The 26,985-nt window shown below is 36.4% G+C and overlaps 1 protein-coding gene across 1 annotated transcript; it reads right to left on the bottom strand.

Moving 5' to 3' along the window:
• Rad21l1 (RAD21 cohesin complex component like 1) lies at positions 1-26,342 on the bottom strand. The gene is made up of 14 exons (XM_051193768.1): positions 26,304-26,342; positions 23,960-24,135; positions 23,482-23,611; positions 21,897-21,990; positions 19,703-19,809; positions 16,229-16,399; positions 13,564-13,656; positions 12,236-12,349; positions 11,305-11,531; positions 10,839-10,935; positions 9,591-9,715; positions 5,430-5,519; positions 2,736-2,813; positions 1-249 (listed from the first exon to the last, which is right to left on the bottom strand). Exons 2-14 carry the CDS (start codon positions 24,101-24,103, stop codon positions 61-63), a joined length of 1,659 nt encoding a protein of 552 aa, XP_051049725.1. The 5' UTR covers positions 24,104-24,135; positions 26,304-26,342; the 3' UTR covers positions 1-60.
• Between the last annotated feature and the right edge of the window lie 643 nt (positions 26,343-26,985).

Raw genomic sequence — 26,985 nt, 5'->3', positions numbered from 1 at the left:
ACTGAACAGTCTATGCAGAAGTGCCAGTGATGGCATAAACCTGCATGCTCTGGATTTCTTTCACATCTTATGGAACATTGGTCCCACTGTAGCTATAATATCTGCATAGGGAACACTCTGGCTCAGCTCAATAGCTTGATGTTTTTTCAGGATAAGAAAGGTATAAAATTTGGCAGCTGCCTGTTTTCGGTCACTATTTTTGCATAGCTTTATCAGACTAAAGGATTGCATTCCCCTCTTGTTGAATTCCTGGGAAAATAATTAGAAAAGAGAAAAGAAAGGGGGAAAATTATTAGAAGTAAAACAGTCTGTGGATTCATGATGAACAACAAATACTGCAGTTTTTGATGTTACTATCTTTAAAAAGAGAAATAGAATGACTCTAGTAAAAACATGGATTACTGAGACCAAACCTGTTTTACTGAGAAAATGCATACAAAACTACTAAGTCTTATACAAATGTATGTGTTATATAAATGTTAGCTTTTTAAAAGTGACATTAACATAAGTACCTTATGAAAAGAGCAATTAGTTTAATCTTACAAATATATTTAACCATCAGTCATTGTCTGTCTTTGCCTTAAAGACATTAGAGATGCCTGTAAAATAACCTTTGTGGTAAATATGGAAGTACACTTTCAGGCTTCAGTGGCAGGGGAACTTAGCTATGTTAAACATCTCCTGGTTGGAGTCATCACTTGGCTTGCATACCTACTAGAAATCAGTGAGATACAATACAGTATTCAATTGTGGAGGAAGATAGCACCTTTACTAAAGACTAGGATGGGATCAGATTCTTCCAAAATATAGTTTTTATTTAGCCAGAAATACTGGACCAAAAACTTGCCAGTATCTTATGTTCATCATACTTCTGGGATGACTGTAGAGCACTTTCAGGAATGTCAACACAAGTTTTTGACAGTCTAAAATACTTGATAAATTACTAGGTAAAATATTTCTTTGTGTAGCAAGCAACAAGAAGGAAGTCTAATTGAGAAAATATTTTATGTGTGTGGGTGTTTTGCCTGCATAAACGTTGCACAGTGTGTGTGTGTGTGTGTGTGTGTGTGTGTGTGTGTGTGTGTGTGTGTGTCTGGTGCCTGTGGAGGCCAGAAGAGGGTGTCAGATTTCCTGGACCTGGAGTTACAGATAGTTGTAAGCCACCATGTGGATATTGGGAATCAAACCTGGGTCCTCTGCAAGAGCAAGTGCTCTTAACCACTGAGCTATCTCTCCTGCACCAGGGAGTTCAAATTTTAAAAAGTCCTAGAATATGAAAATAGTGATTAAAACTACCCAATACAAAGCAATACAATTGAACTTGAAAAAATAACATAACCCTCAGAGTGCATCATCATGAAATTTCAGAGCATTGGGGACAAAGAAAAGAACTAAAAACTTCCAGAGAGAAACTAAAGATCACCACAGAAGATCATAAAGCAAGATGGTGCATGGCTTCAATAACAACACAGAATTCTAGATATGTTACAAAACTTTATCAAATAAAGCATTTTCAAGTTGTAAAGAGACAACCAATAAAACTCAAGTTAAAAATAAACAGATCTTCAGGATTTGCTTGAAATGTTGCTATCTCCTATACGCCATTTATTTTGAGAAGTTATGAGATAGTACTGACAAAAAAGATTTAAGGAAAAAGAACAAAGCACAAACCAACAGAGAAACTAAGAGGAGACAAGGAATTTCAATGCTTGTAATAAAGGAAATGCCCCGGGACAAAAGCTGTGGAGGAGACACAGAGTAACTAGTATGGATTAGACCAAACATATAATGAGATGCAAAAGGATAAATTAACTCTGAGGAGAAAGTGTGGAACTGATGTGTCAATGGCACATAATAAGAGGTTTATTAAATTGGCAAAGAATTTGAAAAAATAATTATGGATAGTTACATAGACATTAAGGAAATAAAATGATGTAATAAAGGGCAAGAGAAATAGCCCAGTGGTTAAGAGCACTGGCTATTCTTGCTGAGGACCAGGTTCACTCCCAGAACCCACATGGAGAGTCACAACCATCTGTCATTCCAGTTCCAGGTGATCCAACACCCTCTTCTGGCCTTTGCAAGCATTGCATGCACATGCTGCATAGACATACATGCAGGTAAAACAACTTTTTTTTTTTTTAAAGATGTAATAAACCAAGTAACACAGCCATAACATTTACATGAAAATAACTGTAATCACACTATGAAGCATCAGTAAAAACTGATTACTTACATAACCTTTGAAACAGAAACTGACAGTTATCCTTTAATAACCCCCTTCTTCTATGTTTAACCCTAGGTATATCATTCAAAACCATTTCACTCCAGTGGACTTTTGTTGTTATCAACAAAAACATAAAAAAATTTTGTTTTCATAAATATATAGATGCTCAAATCAATATATTATTTTTTAAGAATAAAAACCAAGAGTTATGGAAATAGTTCAATGCAATTATGAGGACTAGAGTTCAGATCCACTCACAGACAAGGGTTCTCCAGGGCACACTCACTAGCTAGACTGGCTAGAATCAGTAAACTCTGGGGTCAGCGAGAGGCCTTGTCTCAGGAAATAAAGAGGAGAGTGACCCAGGAAGCCATTTGATAACTATTTCTGGCCTACAATATACAAGTACCTGCACATACACGTATCCCCATACTAGAACATGCATATACATGTATATATACACTACATATGCATACACAAACAAAATAAAATAAAAATACCATCTTACCCGCAATTCATTTAATGTCTGAAATAATCTTTGATTCCATTTCTCTGTCTCAGCATTTTGCTTGTTGCCTGATGACTCCTGTTTGAACGATTGATAAATATTGTATTTAAGCACATTTCATTGGATTTTTACTATCCACCAAGCACTGCATTAGCTACTACAGAAACACAACTGTAACACAGTCCTGCCCCAAAAATGTCTGGTTCCATGAAGAGAAGAGAATGATACAAACAGTTTCAGTTTCCTCAAGATTAAAACATTGTATCCTATAGGAAAGATAAGTAACCAGCACACAAACTCCTATAAGCAACCCCAATAAAACTTGCAGGTTCACCAAACTGGACTTTTGGCAGTATCTGTATTTTGATTTATTGTGGGTTCCCTGTCTGGGGTGAGTAGATATTTGTTTTGTATATACCCAGCAAAATTTTGTCACAACAACAAAAACCTGTGCAGGGTTGAACCTCATATCCAGGAATGTCCTCTGATAAAGAGATCCAAAACAGGAGACTGCATAGTCTTTACTGGTGATGCAGCTCAGAGCTATGCCATTATGTACTTTGAAAAGTGAAATTCACAAAGTCGGCCTCTTTAGGCTAGGATTTTCAATCTGGCCAATCTGAACTCCAGTGACTGGAGCTACAGAGAAAAACTGTAGAAAATCTGTCATTGCAAGGCCTGTAGATGAACTTAGCTGATGAAATAAACACCTTTAAAATTTGTTTAAGAGACCTTTCAGATTTTGAGGTACTTTGTCTACATAAGACTAACTCACTGCCTGTCATGTTATCTGATTGGTTTACTCTATTTTGTCTTTTAAACGGAATCACTTCCAGAGACAGCTCAATTTTCAGTCTAATCTCTTATAAACGAACATCGTATGAGCTGAGAATTGAATCTTGGCTCAGGAAAGGGTTTGATCTGTTTGATCGAAACAGCAATAACAATCACAACAAGGAAAACAGAACAGGAAGCAAAGAGCTGTGGGTGAGAAGTGGCAGCTCTGATTTACTTTATCAGTTTTCCTAGCCTTGCTCTGACAGTAGCACACAACAGCAAACAAAGCAATGAAACAAGTTAGTGGCTATAGACCTGGGTTAGGTTCCCAGAATCATATCAGGTAACTGACAACTATCTACAACCCCAGTTCCTAGGGATCTAATGGTCTCTTCTGGGATCTTCAGTCACCTGTATGCACATAAATTCATGTAAGCATACACACATGCACATAAATAAAAATAAATCTAAAAATTTAACATCAGGACTTAAAAGGTAATTTGATAGATTTACTAAACATCTTTTGATAAAATTTCTTTAATTTAAATGCCTTCAGTACTCTGGGATAAGGTTCAAAATAACTCAGGGGCCGGAGAAATGACACTGGTCACTCTTCCAGAAAACCTGGGTTTGGTTGCTGGCTTACAATCTCCTGTTACTGCAGTTCCAGGGGACCAAACACCCTCTTCTGGCTTCCTAGGGACCAGGAACATATGTGGTGTACTTTCATACAGCTAAAACACTCACACATAAAAATTTTAAATCTTAAAAGATTTATTTTTATTTTATGTGTATGCATGCATGTATGTATCTTTAAAAAAAGGAAACCAGACGGTGGCACACACCTTTAATCCCAGTACTCAGGAGGAAGATCTCTGAGTTCAAGGCCAGCCTGGTCTACAAAGTGAGTTCCAGGACAGACAGGGAGCCAGTGAGTCAAATCTCTGGATTTGCTTTCAAAATGTTGCTCTTAAAGCAGACCATTGTCTGATTTTAAGCATTTTCATTTTCTGATTTTAAAACTTTCATAGAGATATAGGTTTTGTGCCAATGATATTGAAGAAGAGTTGCTCGCCCTATTTTTTAAAAAATAAAACTTCAAAGGCCCTAGGTTATATTCTCATATAATACAATCTCCAACGATAATAGTGATTTAAAACAGTGTTCTCAACATTTTAAAACATGACCCTTTGATAAGCATAAAAATCACATACTTGCTTTTATTTAAAGTCTCAAAATAATTTATTAGAAAAAGACATGAAGATTCTTCATAGATCACCAAATGATTCACAAGTATCTCAGCTGTTATTTGAGCCACAGTAGCCTAGACTATGTAGCTCATGTTTGCTTAAAAGTCATGATTCTTCTATCTAGTATAGGCCACCAAGCCCAGCTAAACATATTTTTTGAGTTCATAAATTTAAATTATAAACTTATAAATAAACATGGAAGTTTTACAAGCCAAATTTTAATTAAATGAAACATTAACAGTTACTAAGACAACTTTTAAGAATATTCCTTTTGCCAGGTGTTGGTGGTGCACATCTTTAATCCGAGCACTCAGGAGGCAGAGGCAGGAGGATCTCTGTGAGTTTGAGGCCAGCCTGGTCTACAGAGCTAGTTCCAGGGAAGGTTCCAAAACAAGACAGAGAAATTCTGTCTCAAAAAAACAAACCACCCCCCCACAAAAAAAGAAAAGAAAAGAATGCTCCATTCTATTTCTATGCCCTTTTTTTTAATACACTGAATTCAAGTAAGGCTTCCTAGAGTTGGTAGGGGATATGCTAGAATAAAGAAGAGTAAATATGATTACCGTACACACTTTTGTATATGTATGAAATAGTCAAAATTATGTTAAATATAAAAATAATTAATTAAATATGAAAAAACTTGCCAAAAGACTACAAATATATTTACCAAATCAACTGGACTATTTTCCTGGGTCAAGGAGGCTTTCGTTGAAGATAATTCCTCAGCAGCTGGAGAAATCCTTTCAAAAATATCCTGCTAAAGAAAATTCAGAAATTACAGGTAATTCTGCTAGTGGTTATAATATGAACAGTTTGATTTTATTAAATGATTCATTAACATACATAATAACTTTTAAAACTAATTTAAAATATTGATTTAGTTGGGGTTTCTATTGCTGTGAAGAGATATCATGACTATAGCAACCCTTATAAAGGAAAACATTTAATTGGTGCTGCCTTATAGTTCATGGTCTAGTCCATTATCATCATGGCAGGAAGCATAGAGGCATACAGGCAGACATGGTGCAAAGAAGCTGAAAGTTGTACAACTTGATGTGCAGGCAACAGGAAGATAGTGTGACACATTTCTTCCAACAGGTTCTCCTAACAGTGCCACTACCTATGGGCCTATGAGGACCATTTTTATTCAAGCCACCACATTTTACTTCCAAGCCCTTATAATGCTTGTAGCAATATCATAATGCAAAACTCATTTAGTCAAACTCCAAAAGTCCCTAGAGTCTATAACAGTCTCAAACTTATTTAAAAGGCTAAAGTTCAAAGTCTCTTTTGAGACTCATATAATTCTTAAATCTTTTAATAGTAATTTCCCATAAAATCAAAATAAAGCATATCACATACTTCTAAGGATACACCTTACAATTCCAAAAGGGAGAATAGTGAGGAAAGACTGGACCAAAACAAGATAAAAAACCAGCTGAGCAAATGCCAAACTCTGCACCTCCATGTCTGATGTCAAAATGTTCTTCAGATCTCCAACTCTTTTCAGCTTTGTTGATAGCAACATACTTCTTCCTCTTGGGCTGGCTCTACTCCCTTTTTTAGCAACTTTTCTTGTCAGGTTCCCCCAGCTCTGCTATCGACAACATTTTGGGGTCTCCAAGGTAATCCAGGCTTCACCTTCTCAGCTTTACACAACAGCCTCTGTAGGCCTCCTTGAAGGGACATTCCTGACATATGCCTGGCCTCAGTAGTTTTCCTTAATCATGGAGGGAGATTCCATAACCCCTTTCCTAAAGCCAGAACCATGTAGTCAAAGCTACCAAGTTCTGCTGTTTGCTGGGGCTAGAACGTGGACTCCTCATTCAATTACATCTTCACCAGCTTTCTGTTTTTGAAAGTTTTCTTCACTGCCTAAGCTTGGCTGTTCTGAAACTTTCTCTGTAAACCAGGCCTCAAACTTAGAGAACTGCTTGCCTCCGCTTCTGGAGTGCTGGTATTAAAGGTATGCACCACCTTGCCTTCCCACAAGCTTTTCTTTAATTCCTTTCCACAAACTGGAAGCTTAGTTGGGTGGGGTCTTGCTCTGAGGTCACCACTCCCTTTATTACACTTAGAATCATGCTTTTCTTTCTGTTTACACTCCCTGGTGCTCCTTTCCCCCTCAAATAGTACATTTTGTATTTTTCCTTGATCAGCTTTCTACTTTTCATTATAAATATGCATAAGAATGAACACTAATAACCATACCACAGAGTCCAATAGGCTGTTTTGAGATTTCCTCTGCCAATGCAATTAATCCAAAACTCTTCAGTTTAGCTCCAGGCAAATGGTTTTTGGACAAAGGCAGAAAGCAGGCACATTCTACACAAAAATATCATTTACTAAAATTCTTCTCTGAAACCTCTTGACAGTTCTAATCACCCTCAGCACTACTCTCTTCCATTCTCTTACTAGGATGACCCATTGTACTCCACTTAAAGAGTTCAACTGCTTTTCTAATCTGAAGCCCCAAAATTCACATTTCTCCTATCATGGCAACACTCCACTGGCTTAGTTAGGGTTTCTATTGCTATGAAGAGGCACCATGACAATGGGCAACTCTTATTAAAGAAAATATTGAATTGGAGCTAGCTTATAGTTTAGAGATTTAGTCCATTATCTTTCTGGCAGGAAGAATGGCAGACATGGTGTTGGAGAAGGAGCTGAAAGTTCTGTATCTTGATCCACAAGCAGTAGGAAGATAGTGTGTCACACTGCCTCCATCAAGGCCATACCTACTTCAACAAGACTACATCTCCTAATAGTGCCACTCTCTAAGGATCCATGGGGACCATTTTTATTCAAACCTCCGTAAACGAAGGACCCTGCACACTACTCCCTTTCTCCTCTCCACTGCAGGCTCCATGTTGGAGCTTCTATTGCTACACTGCTGGGATTGCTTTCCTTTGAATTATCTTGTTTAGTAGTTACTCAGGCCAGCACCAGGCTTCTGAGGCAGGAAAGAAACCTGCATGGCAAGCAGAGGGGTGAGAGTGAGGGCTGGAGCATGCCTATCCCTACCCAGGATTGTGACAGGACTCTACTACCACTGGAGTAGTCACTGAAAACAACTAAAAATTATCTGTATCATCCAGAAAGGAAGCAAAAACAAGGGAAGAAGGACAAAGAGTGAAGACCAGAAATGTTCTACTCTCTGCCATCTCCTCTTCTTTTCACTGTTATATAGCATTGGTCCCTTTCCATTCTTAACCTGTCACTAAACTCTGCTCCCCAGCTGCCATCTCTATCCTTGAGTAAGTCAGGAGAATTTTGCTATTATACTTTCCTCACTTTTTTCACTTCAGCTTTAAATATTTTAGTGACTAGAAAAGGCACAGTTTTTCACTCTTTAGCATATATATTTGTCTTTATCTAATATCTATGAATCTAAAAATCCTGTATTTTAATAATGTTAAACTTATAATTACTGTATTCAAAATCCCATTTTTTGATATTTTAAAATGATTGATCAGACATTTTTCTGCCTCTTTAAACTCATTGTATATGATCTCAGACTTTACTATATTTCCTATTTCTTCACCATTTTAGAAACAAAGTAAGAACAGAAATGAAGATTAGAGCACAGAATAGTATAAAGCAGTAAGAGTAAAAATAAATGGTACAGCACAAGGAGAAAAGTCTATTTTTTGCAAGTAAGTAGTTGATAACTGCATTGATATTTTCCTTCCCCAAATCATAAATTAGACAAGTTTTCCTAACAAGAATTTCAGTAGGAAATGTTCAAACCCCCAAAAGGCAGATGGCAAGGCAAATCACCATGTAAGTATGCAGTATATTATCAAGTATTTAGTAAAACATGTTCTGTTTTAATGTATCCTGAAGCTGTCTTTCCTCCAAGGGAATTCAGTTTCAATGTGGTTAACTGATATCACTGAGTGGTTATCCAAATACAATGAAGCTTCTGCTTCCCAAGCTTTGCAAAGTGTCTTTTTTACTGTGCCTTCTCTATGTGTGTTTCCTTACCCCTAATAAAAGCCTTTGCCAGAAAAATTACAATGATGGGGAAACAGACCTAGAAAACACTGTTTTTTTTTTTTATCAATAAGACCCTAATATTTAAGTGAGAAATGAGAAAGACTTTTATTCATTCAAAAAAAGGGTTTCTCTGTGTAGCCCTGGCTGTCTTGGAACTTTGTAGACCAGGCTAGCCTCAAACTCAGACATCCATCTACCCCTGGGTGCTGGGATTAAAGGTGTGCACCTCCATGCCCAGCAAAAATATTTTAAATTTAAAAATATTTTATAATTAATTTTTCTATGTTTTTGAATAGTTAAGCTTTTCAAATTAAAACTTTCCTCAAAGAAAATTTTTGTTTTCCTGCTCCTTCAGAGTGACAAAATTATTTTGTTTTGGCCATAGACTTTTAGATAGTCTTTCAAATTAAAGGTAAAGACAATTGGAAAATTTAAAATGTTGTTCTTAGATGAAAAAATGGGTGAATATATAATGAGAAACAATATACAAACATCTTGTTAGAGTTCTAAGAGACCCCATAATTCATTCAATGTAGGGCTTAGTAAGGTTCTCAGTATACAACCAGATTCAAACACAAACACTCATTTACTATGTCATATGAAATATTAGTTCATCATGAAACTATCTCATCTTGTGATTCACACTTTAGAGGAATATTGTCTTGCGGATTAAAATTATGTTTTATCTTATAGTAATGACACTTAGAGCAGTTGTGAACAACATGAGATGAAATATGAACTATATATGCAAGATCATGTATCAGCCTCTCGATATTACCTCGCCAGAGCTGCATAAAAGTATTTCAATGATTATCTCCAGTTAACTTACCTCAGAGTTTATATTCCTATTGTTGTCTTCCTGAAAGCTACCCGTGGATTCGTCAACCGCATCCTTCCAAGCATGGGGCTGTTCTAACTCTCCATAGGAATTTGGCTCTTCTATCACCAAGGGCTCTTAATTATCAAGGAAGTAAAGAAAATGTTACCAAAGTGCATTTCAAACTTGGATTGGTATATGGCTACTGAAAAAGAAAACTTCTGGCCAGTAACTTAGAATCTAAGAACTTAAGTAGGAGTGCACAACCTTCCCATACTCCCTCATGTCTCCATAACTTACATCTTTCCTTTCCCCTTCTCTGCTTTTTTATCATTTCCATGCCCATCCTCCTCCAGTCATTCTTCTTCATTCACTCACTTTCACACATTCACTCACAGAACAACAGGAATAGTTCAAGCTCACCATGGTATACTATTCTGTAAATGTTAATGACTTCAGAAATGGTCACTGGGAAAAGGAAGCTTATTCATCACATAAATTCGTTTCATTACTCTGTAATTGTCAAAGCAATAATGAGTGATTATGAACATTCTGTGAACTGCATTCTAGGCAGACAGTAATATTTGGGTAGTTGTAATATTTAAGTACTGTTCTTATCACTATCTCAGTTTCAAGTTGTCTTAAATGAAACATTATTCTGCTAGACACAAAGACTTTCTTTTCTAAGAGTTGATGAATACTGCCTTTGGGGTGGAGGAGGTTAGAGAGAGAAAACTGATTAACACTCTATCTATCTATCTACCTATCTATCTACCTACCTACCTATCTATCTATCTATCTATCTATCTATCTATCTATATTTCATCTTTTATATGTGTGTAGAGAGGATACTGGGGATTAAACCTAGAGCCTTACATATTCTATGCAAGTATTCTACTACTGACCTACACTACCAGCCTCTTTTAGTGTGCTTTAGTTTGATACAGAGTCTCACTAAATTGGCTCTGAACTTGCTCTGTTATCCACGAATTTGCAATCCTTCTGCCTTAATAGGTGGGATTACAGGCCTGTGACACCAGAACTGGCCTATATTTAATCTTTTCAATGAAGTCTTGGAGCAGAAATTAATGAGAAAAGCAGAAAAATGCTAAGGTACTATTTTAAGTTTAACATACTCTCCCACAGATAATGAATATATTAAAAAAGGTAGATTTGAGCCTAGTTTTCATTCTGAGACAGAAGTTCAGTTATTGTTTACACAACATTCCCCTTGTCATTAACAGAATTAGGAAATCTTACCTAGAATGTTTTTGGTTCCCACTTCTTTCCTTACTGACTCCTTCTGTATCAATTTTGCAAGTTTAAAGTCAGAAGACAGGAAGCATTTTGCAAATAACTGTAAAAACAGATTTATATTCTATTTTATATTAGTAAAGATATTTAATAAAGCAAAGCACACATGCTAAAAAGTAAAAGCCATTTATACATGAAATTTCAAGCTGGGAATAGTGGTGCTTGCCTTAGAAGCAGAGGCAGGTGTGTCTGTAAATTCAAGGCTAGCCTGATCTATGTTGTGAGTTCCAGGACAGTAAGAGATACATAGTGAGAGCTCAACTTGGGTGTAAAAGCCATTTATACACAATTATTAAACAAATTAAGTTTTAAAATAATGGTTACTTTTTCCAACATGTCCAATTATGATAATATGAACATATTTATTTAGAAACAAACATCATATTCATGCAAAAATGATGGAAACATTTACCCTTTTCAGTTTATCATGAATCAGATCCTGGGTAGCAGATGACAGAAGTGTATCCACTCCTCCCCTCTTCTTCCACATCATCAATCTTTGTGTAGGTGGTGCAAGGTCCAGAACCATTAGAGTGTCCACAAAGGAAGTAAGCTGCTTATGCATAGACTTGCTACTTATCTCTTTGACTGGATCTATGAGCAATCTTCTCTTTTTGTTTTTCCTTCTCTCAGCAATATCTAGAGAGAAATAAGCATGGATTTGGAAAGCTTTGTAAAATGATATTCTAGACTACTACATATCTAAGGATAGTGTATCACAAATAACCTGCAGAGCTTCACTGGGAAGAAAATCCTTCTGTTCTCTTAAAATAAGCTTTGCAAGATTTTTGCAAAGTTAAGAGTATCTGAGCAGCCAAAAGCTGATAAAGTTTTCAAGGTATTGTTTGAAGGTGCTTCGAAGGGATTCTGTTCACTTGTTAAGTGGGCAACTAAAGAAACATGGCAAAGAGTAGGTGGACAGTTAAAGAGTCTGGAGCTTTTCTTTTTAAAATGTGTAACAGGGTAATGTTTTAAAACATTAACGTGTATCTCTCCAGTGTATTTAATTCCCCCACTGAAATACATACATGAATTCAAAAATAGGTAGCTAATTCCACACCATGAGGAAGGCAGAAGTCAAGATTTTCTTTAGTAAAGCTGAAAATGTTTTGAATTGAACTCAAGTTTTTACATTTCCAGTTTCCCAAACTGGACATATGATTTGAACAGGACTAGATGTGATGAAAATTATCTCTGATTTCTTTCATACTCTTCTCCTATTTAATACCCAATGCTATTTCCATACTGGCAGCTTTCTATAACATTCTATGGATTGTTTACATTACTCAAAGCAATTAAGATATCAGGGTTCCAAGCCAAAATAAAAACATAAAATCTCTTACCTAAACCATCAATTGGGTCAAGAGTAAACCCTTCTTCTTCATTTGATAATAATGTTGGTTCATCTACTTTTTCATCTTCAGGTAGGTATTGGTCATCTGAATTACCTGGTTCTACTAATAAAAGCAAAAACAGAAGCATATGACTATTATATACATTAGAAGACAATATGAAAAATAAAGTAAAAAATAATTGATGATATACTACTAGCTGGGATGATACATAAATTCTTTTTATTTAGACAGAAAAGAGATGATGGGAGATGTCATTCTGTAAATAGGTTTCTAATACTGGTTAATGAATAAAGTACTGTTGGCCAATAGGAAAGCAAGATAGGCAGGACTAGGAGACAAGGAGGATTCAAGGAAGTAGTAAGGAGGAGTCAGCATGTGGAGACTGGGGAGAGCAGACGCTGGCCTCACTCTCCAGTAAGTTGAGACCACTTAGATTAATAGAAATGGGTTAATACTTAAGACAGAGCTAGCTGATAAGAAACAAGTACCTGACCAACAGAATTATATCAAATACAGAGTCTCTGTGTGTTAATTGGGACTGGCGTGGCGGTGGGTCAAGGCGGCAGCGGGGGGGGGGGGGGGGAACTACTCGTAACAATCATGAATTTTAACAGAAGCAAAGAAGTTCAGTAATAAATGGTCTGGAACCTACAACATTTTGAGTCAAGTAGCATTACTATCATTTGCATATGAGACATCTCATGGTGGACTACAGTCACACAGAAGAGAAACAAAACAAAAAATGACCAATATAAATGACAACTGAAGTATCTATGTTCTGTTGAACCATCAAGTGACTTATAAAAAACCATAGCTAAGTGTTGATTGCCCAATGCTATTTATAGTTTTAAATTTGATTATTATGCTAGAAAGCAAATGTAACATCAAACATTGTGAAAAACAAAAATGAGGTTAACAATACTTTCAATACTTAGGGGGAAAAAAATCTATCTTAAAGGCATCAACTCATCTGAGGTACTTTGGTAAGAATTTCAAGTAGAGAAAAGTATGCTCATTTGAAAATTTGCAATTTCTCTCAAATATGTATCAATGGTTAAGCTATACAATGTGGTAATTTTTCTTCCCATATAACATATATTATTTTTTTATAATTTGAAACTATACTAACTGAGAATAAATATGATCTACTAAAGCTAATCCTGATTAACTACCTTTTCAGAATCTAACTTCCTGTTCTACATTGTCTAATGTTAAGAGAATTTAAAGGACAATGTTCTTCATTACAGTGCTGCTGAAACTTATAAGTTTTGAACATCTGAAACTACACATTTTCTATACAAAAGACTTCAACATACCCATTATACTACTGGGAAGCTCAGGAGGCAGAGAAGTTTCTTTGTTCGAATATATGTCTTCTAAAAGGGTAGTCTCATCTTGCAATAGATTGTCTTTAAAAACAAATAAACACTTTTTATTCACCATTTACTAGCATTAGTTTACACGAGACATTATACTCCTAAAATTATTTGTTTTCACTCCATACAGATAACATAACTCAGTAAGAAGGGGTTGGGGTGTTGTGAAAATTTTGGCAACAAGGAAAAACAATTAAAATCAAAATTATTTCTGGCAGTGCTCATCCATGGTTCACTTCACCATTTCACTGCAGCCTAGGTTCTGGAGACACAATGTGCACTTTGCACTGTGTGTACTATCACTTGCCATACAATGCCAAACACTGCCTGAAATGCCTTGGCACAGATTAAAGATTACTGTATGTTATGAATTGTATTGTTTTTACTATATGTGCAACATTTTCTGTTATAACAGAAATATGACTTCATTATAGTAAAGGCATTTAATATTTTCCTACCATTATTCCCAACAAATTAGCACATCTTTACATTATAACTAAATGTAATTTTATTGATGGAGGATGTCCTTCTGTATGCTATGAATATATGTTCCTCTTATTGTTTAATGAATAAAGCTGTTTCTGCCAATTGACAAAAGGGATGTAGCCAGGCAGAAAGTATGGGTTGGACTACCAAACTAGGAGAATGCTGGAAGGTCAGAGAGAAGGAGAAAACCACAGACACACCTTACCTCCTTAGTGTCTTAGCAGACAAAAGAGCGAGTTCCTGTTTCTCCCTGCTTATATCCTGTTTCCACCCAGCTACCTCACTTCCTGTCTGTCTGTACAGAAACACCTAAAGACCTCTATGGTTACCAAGTGGCAAGCTCCATTCTCTGACCTTCAGACAGGCTCTATTTGTACAAACAAGATACCACCACATTTTATTATCTTGTATGACTATTTAAATTAATGTTCTTAGCATTATAAATTTTAAAACTGAAATATTGGTCAACTCAGAAAAACATTGAAAATGCTCTATATCTTGGAGTATCACAACTTTAGCAGAGATTTAGTTTTTTAAATGAAAAAGTAAGTAAGCATATTATCTCAATTTCATGAATATTTATTTTAATAAATGGAAAAATTATATAGTATATCAAACAATTATTTTAGAATAAATTTATTTATTCTCAGTAAATACTTGGTTTATATACACATTTTAGTTTTTTAAATTTTAAAATGTAGTTTTAAATTTTATATGTATTGAGTATTTGCTTGTATGTATATCTGTGTGCCACATGTATGCAGTGCCCACAGAAGACAGAAGAGGGTCTTGGATTCCCTGGGTCTGGATTTACAGATGGTTGTGAGCCTTAAAGTGGGTGATATGAACAAAACCCAGGTCCTCTGGAAGAGCAATTGGTATTCTTAACTGCTCAGCCATCTCTCCAACCACATATTTTAAACACCTGCATACCCAGGACCATATAAGAATTTCGTGAGCAAAAGGGAGTTATGGATGGAAAAAGTTTCAGAAGCCCTGGTTTACACAAAAGATAACCACACTTCTTTCTTTCCCATCTCTTCTCTTCTCTTTATACTCCCTCTTCTCTTTTGAGATAGGGTTTCATTATGTAGTGAACTGTCCTATAACTCCTTATATAGTTCAGGGTGGCCTTAAACTCATGATTCTTCTGCCTCAGCTTCTCAAATGCTAAGATTACAGGTATGAGCTGCCATTTCTGGCTGATAACTAGACTTTTAATTGAAAAAAATCTGCAAATGTATTTCATATAACTAATAATCTTTAAAATACATATTTTTGCTTTCCCAATGTCTCTCCAAAATGTGTGTTAGTATACAATGTACACTAATATTGTAATTTTAATTACCATACCTTGAAGAATATCTATTGTATTTGTATTAAAGAAGACAATGTTATAAGAATATAACATAATATACTTTGTGAAGAGTATACTAATCTCACTTCTTTCCAGTTTAAAAATACAAATAAAAATAGGCAGGAGTTAATAGCTTCTTCTGAAATGTGTTTAAACAGATGACTAATAATTTTAGCCTAGACTAAATATACTATAGACTTTGAAAATGTATGTGAAAAATAATTTGACTGTGGTAATATTTTGTTTATGATCTAATAAAATTTGCCTGATGATCAGAGTACAAAGCTAGCCAGAGCCATAGAGGCCAGGCAGTGGTGGTACACACCTTTAATCTCAGCGCTCAGAAGCAGAGGCAGTCTAAAAGTGAAACAGAGTTCACATCTTTAATCTCAGCACTAGGGAGGTGGAGACAGGCGTGATATGGCTGGGTAGAGAGAGGAATATAAGGCAGGAAGAGACAGGAATGCATTGTAGTCTCAGTCAGTCTGAGCAGCAGTGCAATAGGGAGAAATCTGAGGTTCGGTGGATCACCCCTTCAGATGAGCATTGGTAGAGCTGAGAACTCTCTAGTGGCTGACCACTTTGCTTCTCTGATCTTCAGCAATGACCCCAATATCTGTCGCTGGGCTTTTACTATTCATGCTACATTTGACCTACAAACACAGATACATATCTGAAAATTCAATTTGATGTAACAAAACAGATACAGTACAGTGGTTTGATTAAAACAAATATTTGATATTTTAAGACCAGAAAACATACCAATCATTTCTCCTGCAGCTCCTTCATCTCCAAATCCATCTCCATTGTCAAAGAACAAAGATTTTTCCTCCATGAGGCTTCCAGAACTATGTTCAACTACAAGACCACTGGAGTTCATTAATATGTTGTCATCAAAGAAGCTATGTCTTCTGAGCAGTTCAGGCTCATCCCCTATATAAATGTGTATCATTAGTGCCAAGATAATCATATAAACATATACTTTTAGAGTTAGAGTAAACTGATATATCATATAGTATAATTCATCATCATTCTATGAGGAAAATAAAAGCTTTAAAATTATTGAATTATCCAATTGAAGAGACCCAGTTAACATAGACTAGATTTAAATTTTAATACTCTCAAAATACAACAGGAAAAAATGCCAGAGCATTTAGTAGAGTTTGTAGTTATAGTTTAGTCATGTCCTAGAAGGTCAAAATGCTGTGGGAGTAGACTGATTTCCTATACATTATATAGGTTATATTTTGTTTGACCAAGTATTATTTCATATAATTTTATATAGACAACTGCTTGAACAGTTTATTCTTAAGAAGAATTTGGAAAATCTACCTAGGGCTACATAGAAAAACCCTGTCTCTGAAACAACAACAAAAAGGCTGCTGGTGGTGCATGCCTTTAATCCCAGCACTCAGGAGGCAGAGCAAGCAGATCTCTTGAAGTTTGAGACCAGCCTTGTCCAGGACAGCCAAAGCTACACAGAACCTTCCCCACCAATGTATATTAAAATAATCACTTTGTAATTATTTTTACAATCATATAATAATCATATTTATAATTATAATAATCGTAAAATAATCTTATAATAATCATTCAGTAAATGTTTATAGAACATCCTAAGAGTTGGAGATAGAACTCTAAAAAGAGCATGGCCAGTCAACTACCATTAACTGAGCACTTAGTTAATTGTAGTATGTAACAGAAGGCATAATTCTCATTGTAAAAATAAGAAATCTTATCACTGAAAGGCTTGAATCTAATTCAAATTAGGTATACTGATAGTTACAGAGGTTCCAAAGTCAGCTCTGGCATTTTCTTACCAACCTTTGGATTTTAAAGTCATTATGACCAGGAGTCTAAACCCTGGCAATCAGAGGTTGGTCTTCTCTCCCCATAACCCATGTTAATTATTATACAGTAAAGAAAATAATGAAGTAACACCCATATTGTACATTCATCTACAGACCTATGTAACATGAATAACAAAAGACCCAGTGACAGATACTGGGGTTCAAGCTAAAAATCAGAGAAGCAAAGCAGCCAAGCAACCAGAGAGCTCTTACTTCTACCAAGGGTGGGGGATCCTATCCTCAATATGGCTGGAAACTAATTGCCTGAATACTGAATACTGAATGTTCTGCTCCAATCTTACATACCTGTCTAGTCCTGGTATTTAAGGCACGGGCTCTGTTACTCTTTTAGACTTATTCAGTCTCATGTAGCCCTGGGTGGCCTTGAACTCATAGAGATCCATCTGCCTCTATCTCCTGAGTCCTGGGATTAAATGTATGTGTCACCACTGCCCAGCTTCTATGGCTGTGGCTAGCTTTGCACTCTGATCTTCAGTGGCTTTATTAGATCATAAACAAGATATCACCACAGTCCTACATAATAATGAATTAAAGATTTGCTAAATAGATTAAATGACTTTTTTGAGGAAAGAACTAAGAACGTGTTTATATCTTCCAGGGGCAGCTTTTTTTTTTTTTTAAAAAAAAGGAAAGCCAGCCTTGCTCAATCAGAGAAAACACTCAGGAACAGACACTAAGAATCTGAATGTTGGACATTTCAAAAGTCTGAGAGTAAACTGGTTATTGTTCTGCACACTTACAATTCCAGCACTCAGCAGGCTGTAGCAAGCCAATCTGAGTTCCATATAAGACTGGGTTAAATAGTGAGACTTTTGTCTGTCTGTCTGTCTGTCTGTCTGTCTGTCTGTCTGTCTGTCTTCCTGCCTGCCTGCCTGCCTGCCTGTCTGCCTATCATACCTGGCATTACAGAGATGAAATAACATAACCTTCAATTTTATATTGTAATCAAAATAGGATAGATTAATATAAAACATTTCTTAAGGTTTGAGGGGGAAATCACATATTTGTGGACAGGACAAAAGGAAAGAACAAAGAAAATAATCTGTGATGTTGCAAGTAGGATCTCAACTATAAAGACAGTGCCATGAGGCTCAGTTAGGTCATCTGCTGAGTATATACACAGCAAATTGATAGAAAAAATTCTAGATTCAAACATAGGACTGCACACAGATATGTTTCTCCACTTTTCTAAATTATGTAAGATATAGAACTGTGAACAACTAAGTTGAATTGATTAGATAGTAAGACATATGCTTTGGTAAAGGAAATTGTCTATATTGAGGCTAATAAACCGATAAAGAATGATGAATTGGAATAGGGCACCAAGGAGAGGAATATCAGGGGGTTGATACAGTCATAGGAATCCAAGGTGCTTAGGTAAAAGGATGATAGGTGGACAAAAAAGTACTTAAAGACAATTATTACTCTTGCAGAAATGTGTAAAATATGGGGAGGAAATGGAGAAAGATTTTCAGGGATGTAGTATAATACTGCAGCTAAGAAAGCAGGAAGAAGATATGGGAGATAGTTCAAATGTTAAAAAAATCAATTAGTATCTTGGAGAGGTGGCATACACCTTTAATCCCAGCAAGGGAGGCAGAGGCAGAGGCAGGTGGATCTCTTTGAATATGAAGCCAGCCTTCTTTACAAAGCAAGCTTTAGGACAGCCAGGGCTACACAGAGAAACCCTGTCTTGAAAAAACAAAAACCAATAACCAAAAATAAAACAACCCCAAACAAACAAGCAAAACCCCCAAAACACATGTCTTTTCCAAACATATTTTAACATTTCAAAAATTATTGCATATTTCATAATCAAGCTGTACATTATTTACTATGGTAGCATTTCTTCCTCTCCACCCTCAAGGTGACTTAAATCTATTACTTTATAATGAATACTCATCATATATTGGATAAAATATATTTGAAGGAATTTTATAATACATACATACATACATATTATACCAACTGTTAATCTGGATCTCTCTCCTTTGAGAGCAGAAACTACTTTTCTTTTTTGTGCAGAGAAGAAGGGAGACAGGGTCTTACTATAAAGCCCTAGCTGGCCATGTGCTACAACATCAGCCCCAAAATTTACACACCTGTAAATTTTAGTGCTGTCCTTGTCTATGAGAGCACCTGACATATAATAGGAATAAAAAAATGGCTGTACAACAATAAAGAAGTATGCCCTAATAAAGGGTATTAGCAACTAGACCAGAAAAAAAGAGAAGAAAAAATTTTGGAGGCTATATTTATACATGAAAACATCCATTCTATAGATCTCTCTATTGCCACTGTTTTCATACAAAACACATATATAATTGATGATGTCTTATAATTTTGGTTTCTCAAAAATTCTCACCAAAGCTCCCAGCTTGGAAAAGTAGATCATTGCTATGTTCTTCTCTAAGTGTGATTTCCTCTGGTCTGCTTTGGTTCTGAGCAAGGGGCTCTGATACATCAATCTCACTATAGAGAAGCATATTTAGGAAATGTATGAGAACACTATGGATTTACAAATTATTGTAACAACTTAAAATCAGCTTATAATAAAAGATTTTTACTTTATAAATAGTATTTTTATGCACATGGAATTTTAGACACATGTATATACAAGTAATTTTCAGGTTATTAAATCCAGTGGTGATTCTAAGTTGCTACCTTACTTGTGCATTTGAATAGATGGTTACTCTTGCTATGGCTTGAACGCTTGTACTCTGTCCAAGTCCAAATATTGAAATCTACTTCCCAGTGTGATGCTATTAGGAGCTGAGGCCTTTAGGAAGTAACCAGGTCATGAGGTTTTTGCTTTCATGAGCAGAGCTTATGTGGCCCCACACTATCAGCTTGATCCTTATGTGAGGATGTAGTAAGCCTATAAATTTTGGCATCTTGACTTTGGTCTTCCTTTGTTAATGCTATGACAAGAACTGGGTCATTTATAAACAGAAATTTATTACACACCTTTCTTGAGTTTGGGAAGGCCAAGATCAAGGCATGGTTTTATTTTCTAGAATGTGCATATTCTCCATAGAAAACACTTCTGTGCTGTATACTCAGATACTGGAAGTACAAGAAAGCTTATAAAAATAATGTCACTGACCTTATTAAGGAGGGCCCTTTGGTTTCAAAATATCATCACATTCAAAGGTTCCCACCATTTATACCATTAACAGGGGAATTACACATGAACTTAGAGAAATATACACATGAATTCAAACCCAAATATATGTTGCTCAAAAACCTAATTTACTTCATTTTTTCTCTTTCTTCAACCTATCATCCTTTAGTCATCCTGGTTTCAGTAAGTGGTAGCTCCACTTTATGCCTTCTGGTGGTTTGAATAAAATTGGCCCCCAAAGGCCCATAGGGAGTGACGCTATTAGGAGTTGTGGCCTTGTTGGAGTATGTGTGGCTTTGTTGGAGGAAGTGTGTCACTGGGGATGGGCTTTGATGTCTCAGATGTTCAAGCTATGCCACCAGGCTTCCTGCCATGGCCATAATGGACTAAACCTCTGAAATGGTAAGCTAGCCCCAATTAAATGTTTTCCTTTATAAGAGCTGCTGTGGTCATGGTATCTCTTCACAACAATAGAAATCCTAAGATATGCCCCAGATCAAGTAGTTGTTCTGTACTTCTTTAGGGACATATCCAATTCATCAATATATCATGTTTATTCTGCCTTTCATAGATACCCATTGATTTGACTGCTACTATTTTAATAAAGTGAAGTTTGAAAACTGATTACACACTGCTTCATATGGACTTACTACAATAATCTCTCAGGTTTTCTTTTTCCTTTCTTTCCCCATTATAGTGAGTAGCTAGAGGGAGCATGCTGACACCAAGTGAGATTGGTCACTCCCTTAGTCTCTATTCAAAACTCTCCTGTTCTTCCTCTTCCAACAAAATAAAAGCTCTATTGTAGCCTAGAACTCCTGTCTCCTGCATCTTCTGTTCCTTCTCTGACCTCATTTCTTTACTACCCAGTCCTTCTTTCATTCCACTTCATCTCACTTGCTGTTCCTGAACATGTCCAATGTACTGTCTTATAGCCTTTCCACTTGGTTCTTGAATTTCATCTGCCTTATGCCATTCCCTCAGAGACTTTTTACTTCATTGGGTATTCCCATTAGGACATTCTTCAATGTTACTGTAGGTTTGTTCCCTTAGCTCCTTCAGGCTTATGTTCTTAATTGATCAGAAAATTTGTTCCTGATAATCCTATTGTTTGTTTTAATATTTATCTTCATTTTGCACATTATTCATTATCAATCTGTAGCAACTAAAATATAAGATCCATTAGGCTACAAACTGTTTTATTCATTGCTATCTCTTCAATGCCTGGCATAAGAAAGACATCCATTTAACAAATATTTACTAGCTGAATAGACTGTCAATACTAACATTCAATAAATATGAGACATTTTTGTTTTTGTACTCTTGAATTTCACACTACAGTTTAAGCCTTTGTCAACTATACTTGTTCAGTTGTTATCTAACCAAGTTGCCATCATTAAATCTGAATATGGAAACAGAAAGTCAAATAATTTACTTCATATTATAGATGTCAAAATCATGAAATTCTTCCGGTAATGTGATAGTATTGTAAGCTGCTTCAAAATTCTCTTTTGGGAGGTCAACCAGTCCTGAAAATAATGAAAAAGAAACACAATAAGCAATGATCCTTTATAAAACATTACACTTTTGATTAAGTCTCTATCATCTCTGTGGGCTTCCCTGTATGCCCCTCAGCAGTCTATTTTTTAAGAAGTAGACAGAATAACAGTTTCCAAAAGCAAACAGATCAGACAATTCTCATGCTTAAAGACCTAACCATGAATAAAGAGCAACTTACTCACAATAAATTCAAATTTCTGACTGGAGATTCTATATCCCTATACTCTTATCATACATCATCCAAGGACATTCTCCTCCATCATTATACTCCACAGACATTTTTGTTCCCTGAAAAAGTATTTTCCACCTCAAGACATTGTGCTTTTAGTTCCATTTGTCTATGTTGCCATTCTCTCAGTCACTACTTATGTACCGAGTATGTCTTATTTTTGAAGTGTGAGTTTAACTTCTATCCCCTTACAATAGTTTCCCCTAACTTACTTATAAAATGAACTCCTCTGTTATTTTCTGTTGTGGATCTTGGTTTAATTTCCCTTATAACATGACCACTAACAGGTGTAGCACATGCCATTAATTCCAGCATGACCACAATCTGTCATTATTATACTAAGTTTTTAAAACATTTTTATTGTTTGAGTTCCTCATCAAACTGAAAAGGAACTATTTATCTTGCTTGCCATTGTATTTTAAAGCCTAATGGCATGTTAATCCCAAAGCCTGAGTCAATAAATATTTGTGGTGCTCATAAATAATAGATGAGCAAGTAAAACATAGTCAGTATGCGTATAAATCTACAGAAAGACTCTAAAATTATTTTAAATGAGAAAGATAAAAAAGAGCTATCAGTCAATGTCCGCAAATGTTGATGGAGGGATGGTACATGAGAGGCATTAACACAGTTACTGTAAAAGATTAGGAAAATCTTTTACACTCTGAAGACTAGTGATAAGAGGAAAGATCTTTATTTAAACAAGTATGACAAAGGTGGAAATGATGCATATATTAAAAAAAAGAACAAACACTATATAAATTAAAAATTTTAGGCATTATATTTATGATACATATAAACATATAGCACTGAATTCTAGGAATTCTGAAATACCTCATAATTACCATGTAATTTAAGTTTCAAGAATTCTAAAAACAATTACAATTATCAATATTTAAATTTTGTCAATTTCTAATTTTACTCTCATAAATTAAAAATTTAGTATGGCAACCTAAATGAAAGTGTATTAGTTTCTTAATCATAATGATTTTAAGTATATTTCTTATATTAATACTTAAAACATAACAAGTTTTGAAAAGTATAATTATTTCCTACAAACACAGGAAAATAACAAGGGAAAGAGTACAATTATTTTTTATAGAAACTTAAGATTCAGTCAAAATGAAGTTTATATTCATTATATACAGCATTCTGCTACTTAAAAGAGACCACCCAATAAAAAAATGCCAAAAGGAATCTACAATGACACAAATGAACACTGTATCTATACCTGGGCGAAATGTCATCTTCATCTTAAGAAATGCTTCATTGCAATCTGCCAAAAGATATTTTGCCTTCCTATTATAGATTCGAACAACTCCCAAAAGAAGGTGTCCTGAAGTTCGGAGTGCAATTTTCACCTTTGAATAATTTTTAAAACATTAGAATAATGAATATTACAATTGTAAACCTTGTTCTTTGAAAATTATGGGACTAATAATTTCTCTTTGAAAAGCAAATATTACATTCTTACTAAATTAAAACACTTTTTACCTCACCATATAAAATGATTGACTTTTAATTTTGCTTATTCAGCAAAGTCATGCTTCACTTAAATGGTATATTAGAGTGCCTTTGTGCAGACAATAATTTGGGGGGGGGAGAATTAAAAGAGATCATGTGAGAAGCAAAACTGTCTTGGAAAAGTATTTTAATTCTTCTATAGCAGCCATGGCTAATACAAATTATCATTTTAATCAGTTACATACCTTAGGTGAAATAATTTTTTGAATTGTTATCTCTAGATTGCATTCAAACACATGGGCCTTTGTGAGTTTCTTCTCCCAGTGAGCTGCAAGCCATATTTTGGCCAGTGGCCCTCGTTTACTCATAAGCACATGAGTGTAGAACATGTTGCCTGTATTCCTTAATTATATTCAAGGAACTAGAGAGAACACAAAACAAATGTTATAAATTTGATAAGAAAACTTTTTTGGTATTCTTTTACTGTGAGCAAAACTTGTCATTAATTATTATTTCATGAAACAATTACTATTTGACAAAATCAAGTATTCTATAAGTAATATTCAATTGTCTCCTAATCCAATGCTATTCATTTTCTCATTAAAAAAGAGAGTCTCTGCTGGGCAATGGTGGCACACATCTTTAACCCCAGCACTCGGGAGACAGAGACAGGGGATCATTGTGAGTTTTAGGTCAGCCTGGTCTACAGAGGTAGTTCTAGGAGAGCTGAGACTACAGAGAGCAACCCTGTCTCAAAAACTAGAGAAGAGGTGGGGGGAGGATATCTCATTTAGAATATTATTAAAACTAAGGCTAAAGCCCTGTCTAGATACTTGTGAACCACACCCAGTTTAAATGTATTTTAATCAATGATCTCAACTTTTCTTTTATTCTACATAGAATATAATTTCTCTTCTTGGTAATATAATAAAATAGACATATGAAGGCTTCTGGGGGGGTAAGGAAAAACAGGAAAGGCACAATAGAAAGAAGTAGAAAAAACTAAGAAACCGGTTATCTGATTTCTAATTTGATGTTGGATCATTAATTTATATCCAGGTGTGTAACCTCAGTTTTCTCTTTAGGATGCTAAATATTATTAGATGTTTATTATTATTATTATTATTATTATTATTATTATTATTATTATCTGAAATAGGGCCTTATAGACAAAGGAGGTTTGGACTTCCTGAATTTCCTGCTGCTTCTTCCAAGTGGTAGGAATACACATAGGTACACATATGCCTGACTTTAAATATATTAATAATGTTGAAGTTAAAACAACAGAATTCCAAAGGACTACAAAATGAAAAAAAGAAAAGAAACTACAGAACATGAATAAGAAGTCAGAAAAGAAATCACCACTGGATTTTAATATTTTGGAGTAAGGCTAATACAATTTTTGCTTAACAAAAAGACAGGAAAAAATGGATATTGTACAACCTGCACTACTGATGACACAAAGTAAAAAATGAGGAGACATCATATCACTTTAACTTTTGGAGTACAAGTTATTTTTATGCATCATCTGAAACACCCTTATAGAAGCTTTTTTTCCTTGGTAAAAGGAAACAATGAGCCAAAATGAAGACAAACATAAAGTCAGACACGGAATTAAAAACTTAGGTCAACTTTGATCAATGCCCATGTCTACCGCAAGAATCAAACTAAAGGTTACACTATGTACCAGACCACAGTCCCTAGGGAGACACTTTGCTATGGTTATGGCTGGTGCCCTGCAATGGCTCTATTGCCTTTCAGTGTCTTGGAATTAATTCCAAACCCAAGTTTAGAAATAAATAAAGGAAAAAGAAGAAACAAAAAAAGCTTCCAACCTGGTTTACACAGAGACAGCAGGGCTACCCAGAGAAACCCTGTCTAAAACACACATACATATATACATACATACATACATATATGTATTATATATTAAAAATAAAATGTTCAAGTGTGAGACGGTTAAAATATTTTTTTCAGTAATAGATTAAAATAATAAATAAGAAAAAAGCCAAATGCTGGGATTTTACATTCTGGAGACCCTGCTTTACTGAGCATGTATGCCCACCTCACCCTGCTCGTGCTTGCTCCTCCTCCCCTTGCCTCCAATACTCCTTAGTTGTTTTTATTTATTTATTTATTTATTTTTATTATTATTGTTTTGTTTCTCTTTGATTGGGATTGATTCCTGGAAACCCACCCCGGGGAAAGGAAGGCCAGGAGGTGTGGCCTGGGCAGATGCTTAGGGGCCTTGCAAGCAAGCCTGGTTGATAAGGCCCTGAGGTGAGGGCAGGGCCTGAGGGGAGGATCAGGGGCTGAGGGGAGAGGACAAGGGCCTGAGGGGAGCAGTATGGTGAGGGCCTGTGGAGAGAGCATGAGGTCGAGGGGAGGGCGAGGCCCGGGAGGAGGGCATGGAGTTGAGGGAAGGGTCAGGCATGGACGGGCTGAGGGTGGAGCGGCAGGCAGCCCGGCGTTCTGGGAACGCGGGAAGGTCCGGCTGTCACATGCTGAGAGAATGCTGAGGCCCGCGCACCCGAGTCACCCAGCCCGCCTGCCGCCCCCGGCCGCCTGGCCCTGCAGGCCCCGCCCTACTTTCAGTGTGGAGGCAGAGCTGTGAAGCCGGCGCCGACGATCCCCGACGCTGGTCCGCTGGCGCTGGCGCTGTCCTCTGCCGCAGCGAAGGCTGCGAGAGGACACCAGCACGTGAGGGGGCGGGGGCGTGAAGGGCGGGGCGGGGCGGGGCGGGGCCGAGTAGTTGTGCTGAGGAGAGGTGGGCGGGGCAGGTGCTGGGGGGGCGGGACAAGCTTGAGGAGCCTGGTGTGGTGGGCGTGGTGTAAAGTGATGCGGGCTGGAGCTAGAGAGGTTAAAGCTGCCGGAGGCCCCAGGGGGCGGGGCTGTGAGGCTTGTGGGGACCAGAGGTGGGAGGGCGGGGAGCGAGGATGTGGCTGGTGGGAGGAGCTGGTGTGGAGGGGGCGGGGCGTGAGGTGATGGAGGATGGTGTATGAGAGGCTGAGCCAGTCAAGAAATGCTGAAGAGTGAGGAGTGGGCATCCGACCTAGCCCACCTGCTCAGGAGCTGTACTTGGATTTTGGGAACAGAGCCAGGCGTGGTGGTATGGTGGCATGCGCCTGATCTTCGTGAATTTGTGGCCTGATCTAAATTTGCTCTAGTACAGCCAGGACTGCACACAGATACACTGTCTCAAAAACAAACAAACAAAAAATCAACCTCCCAAAAAACAAATAAACAAAGAACAGATAGATCTCTGACAAAA

This window comes from Phodopus roborovskii, unplaced genomic scaffold (genome assembly GCF_943737965.1).
Source record: "Phodopus roborovskii unplaced genomic scaffold, PHOROB, whole genome shotgun sequence".
Lineage (NCBI taxonomy): Eukaryota > Metazoa > Chordata > Mammalia > Rodentia > Cricetidae > Phodopus > Phodopus roborovskii.
This window is presented reverse-complemented; position numbering and strand designations above follow the sequence as displayed.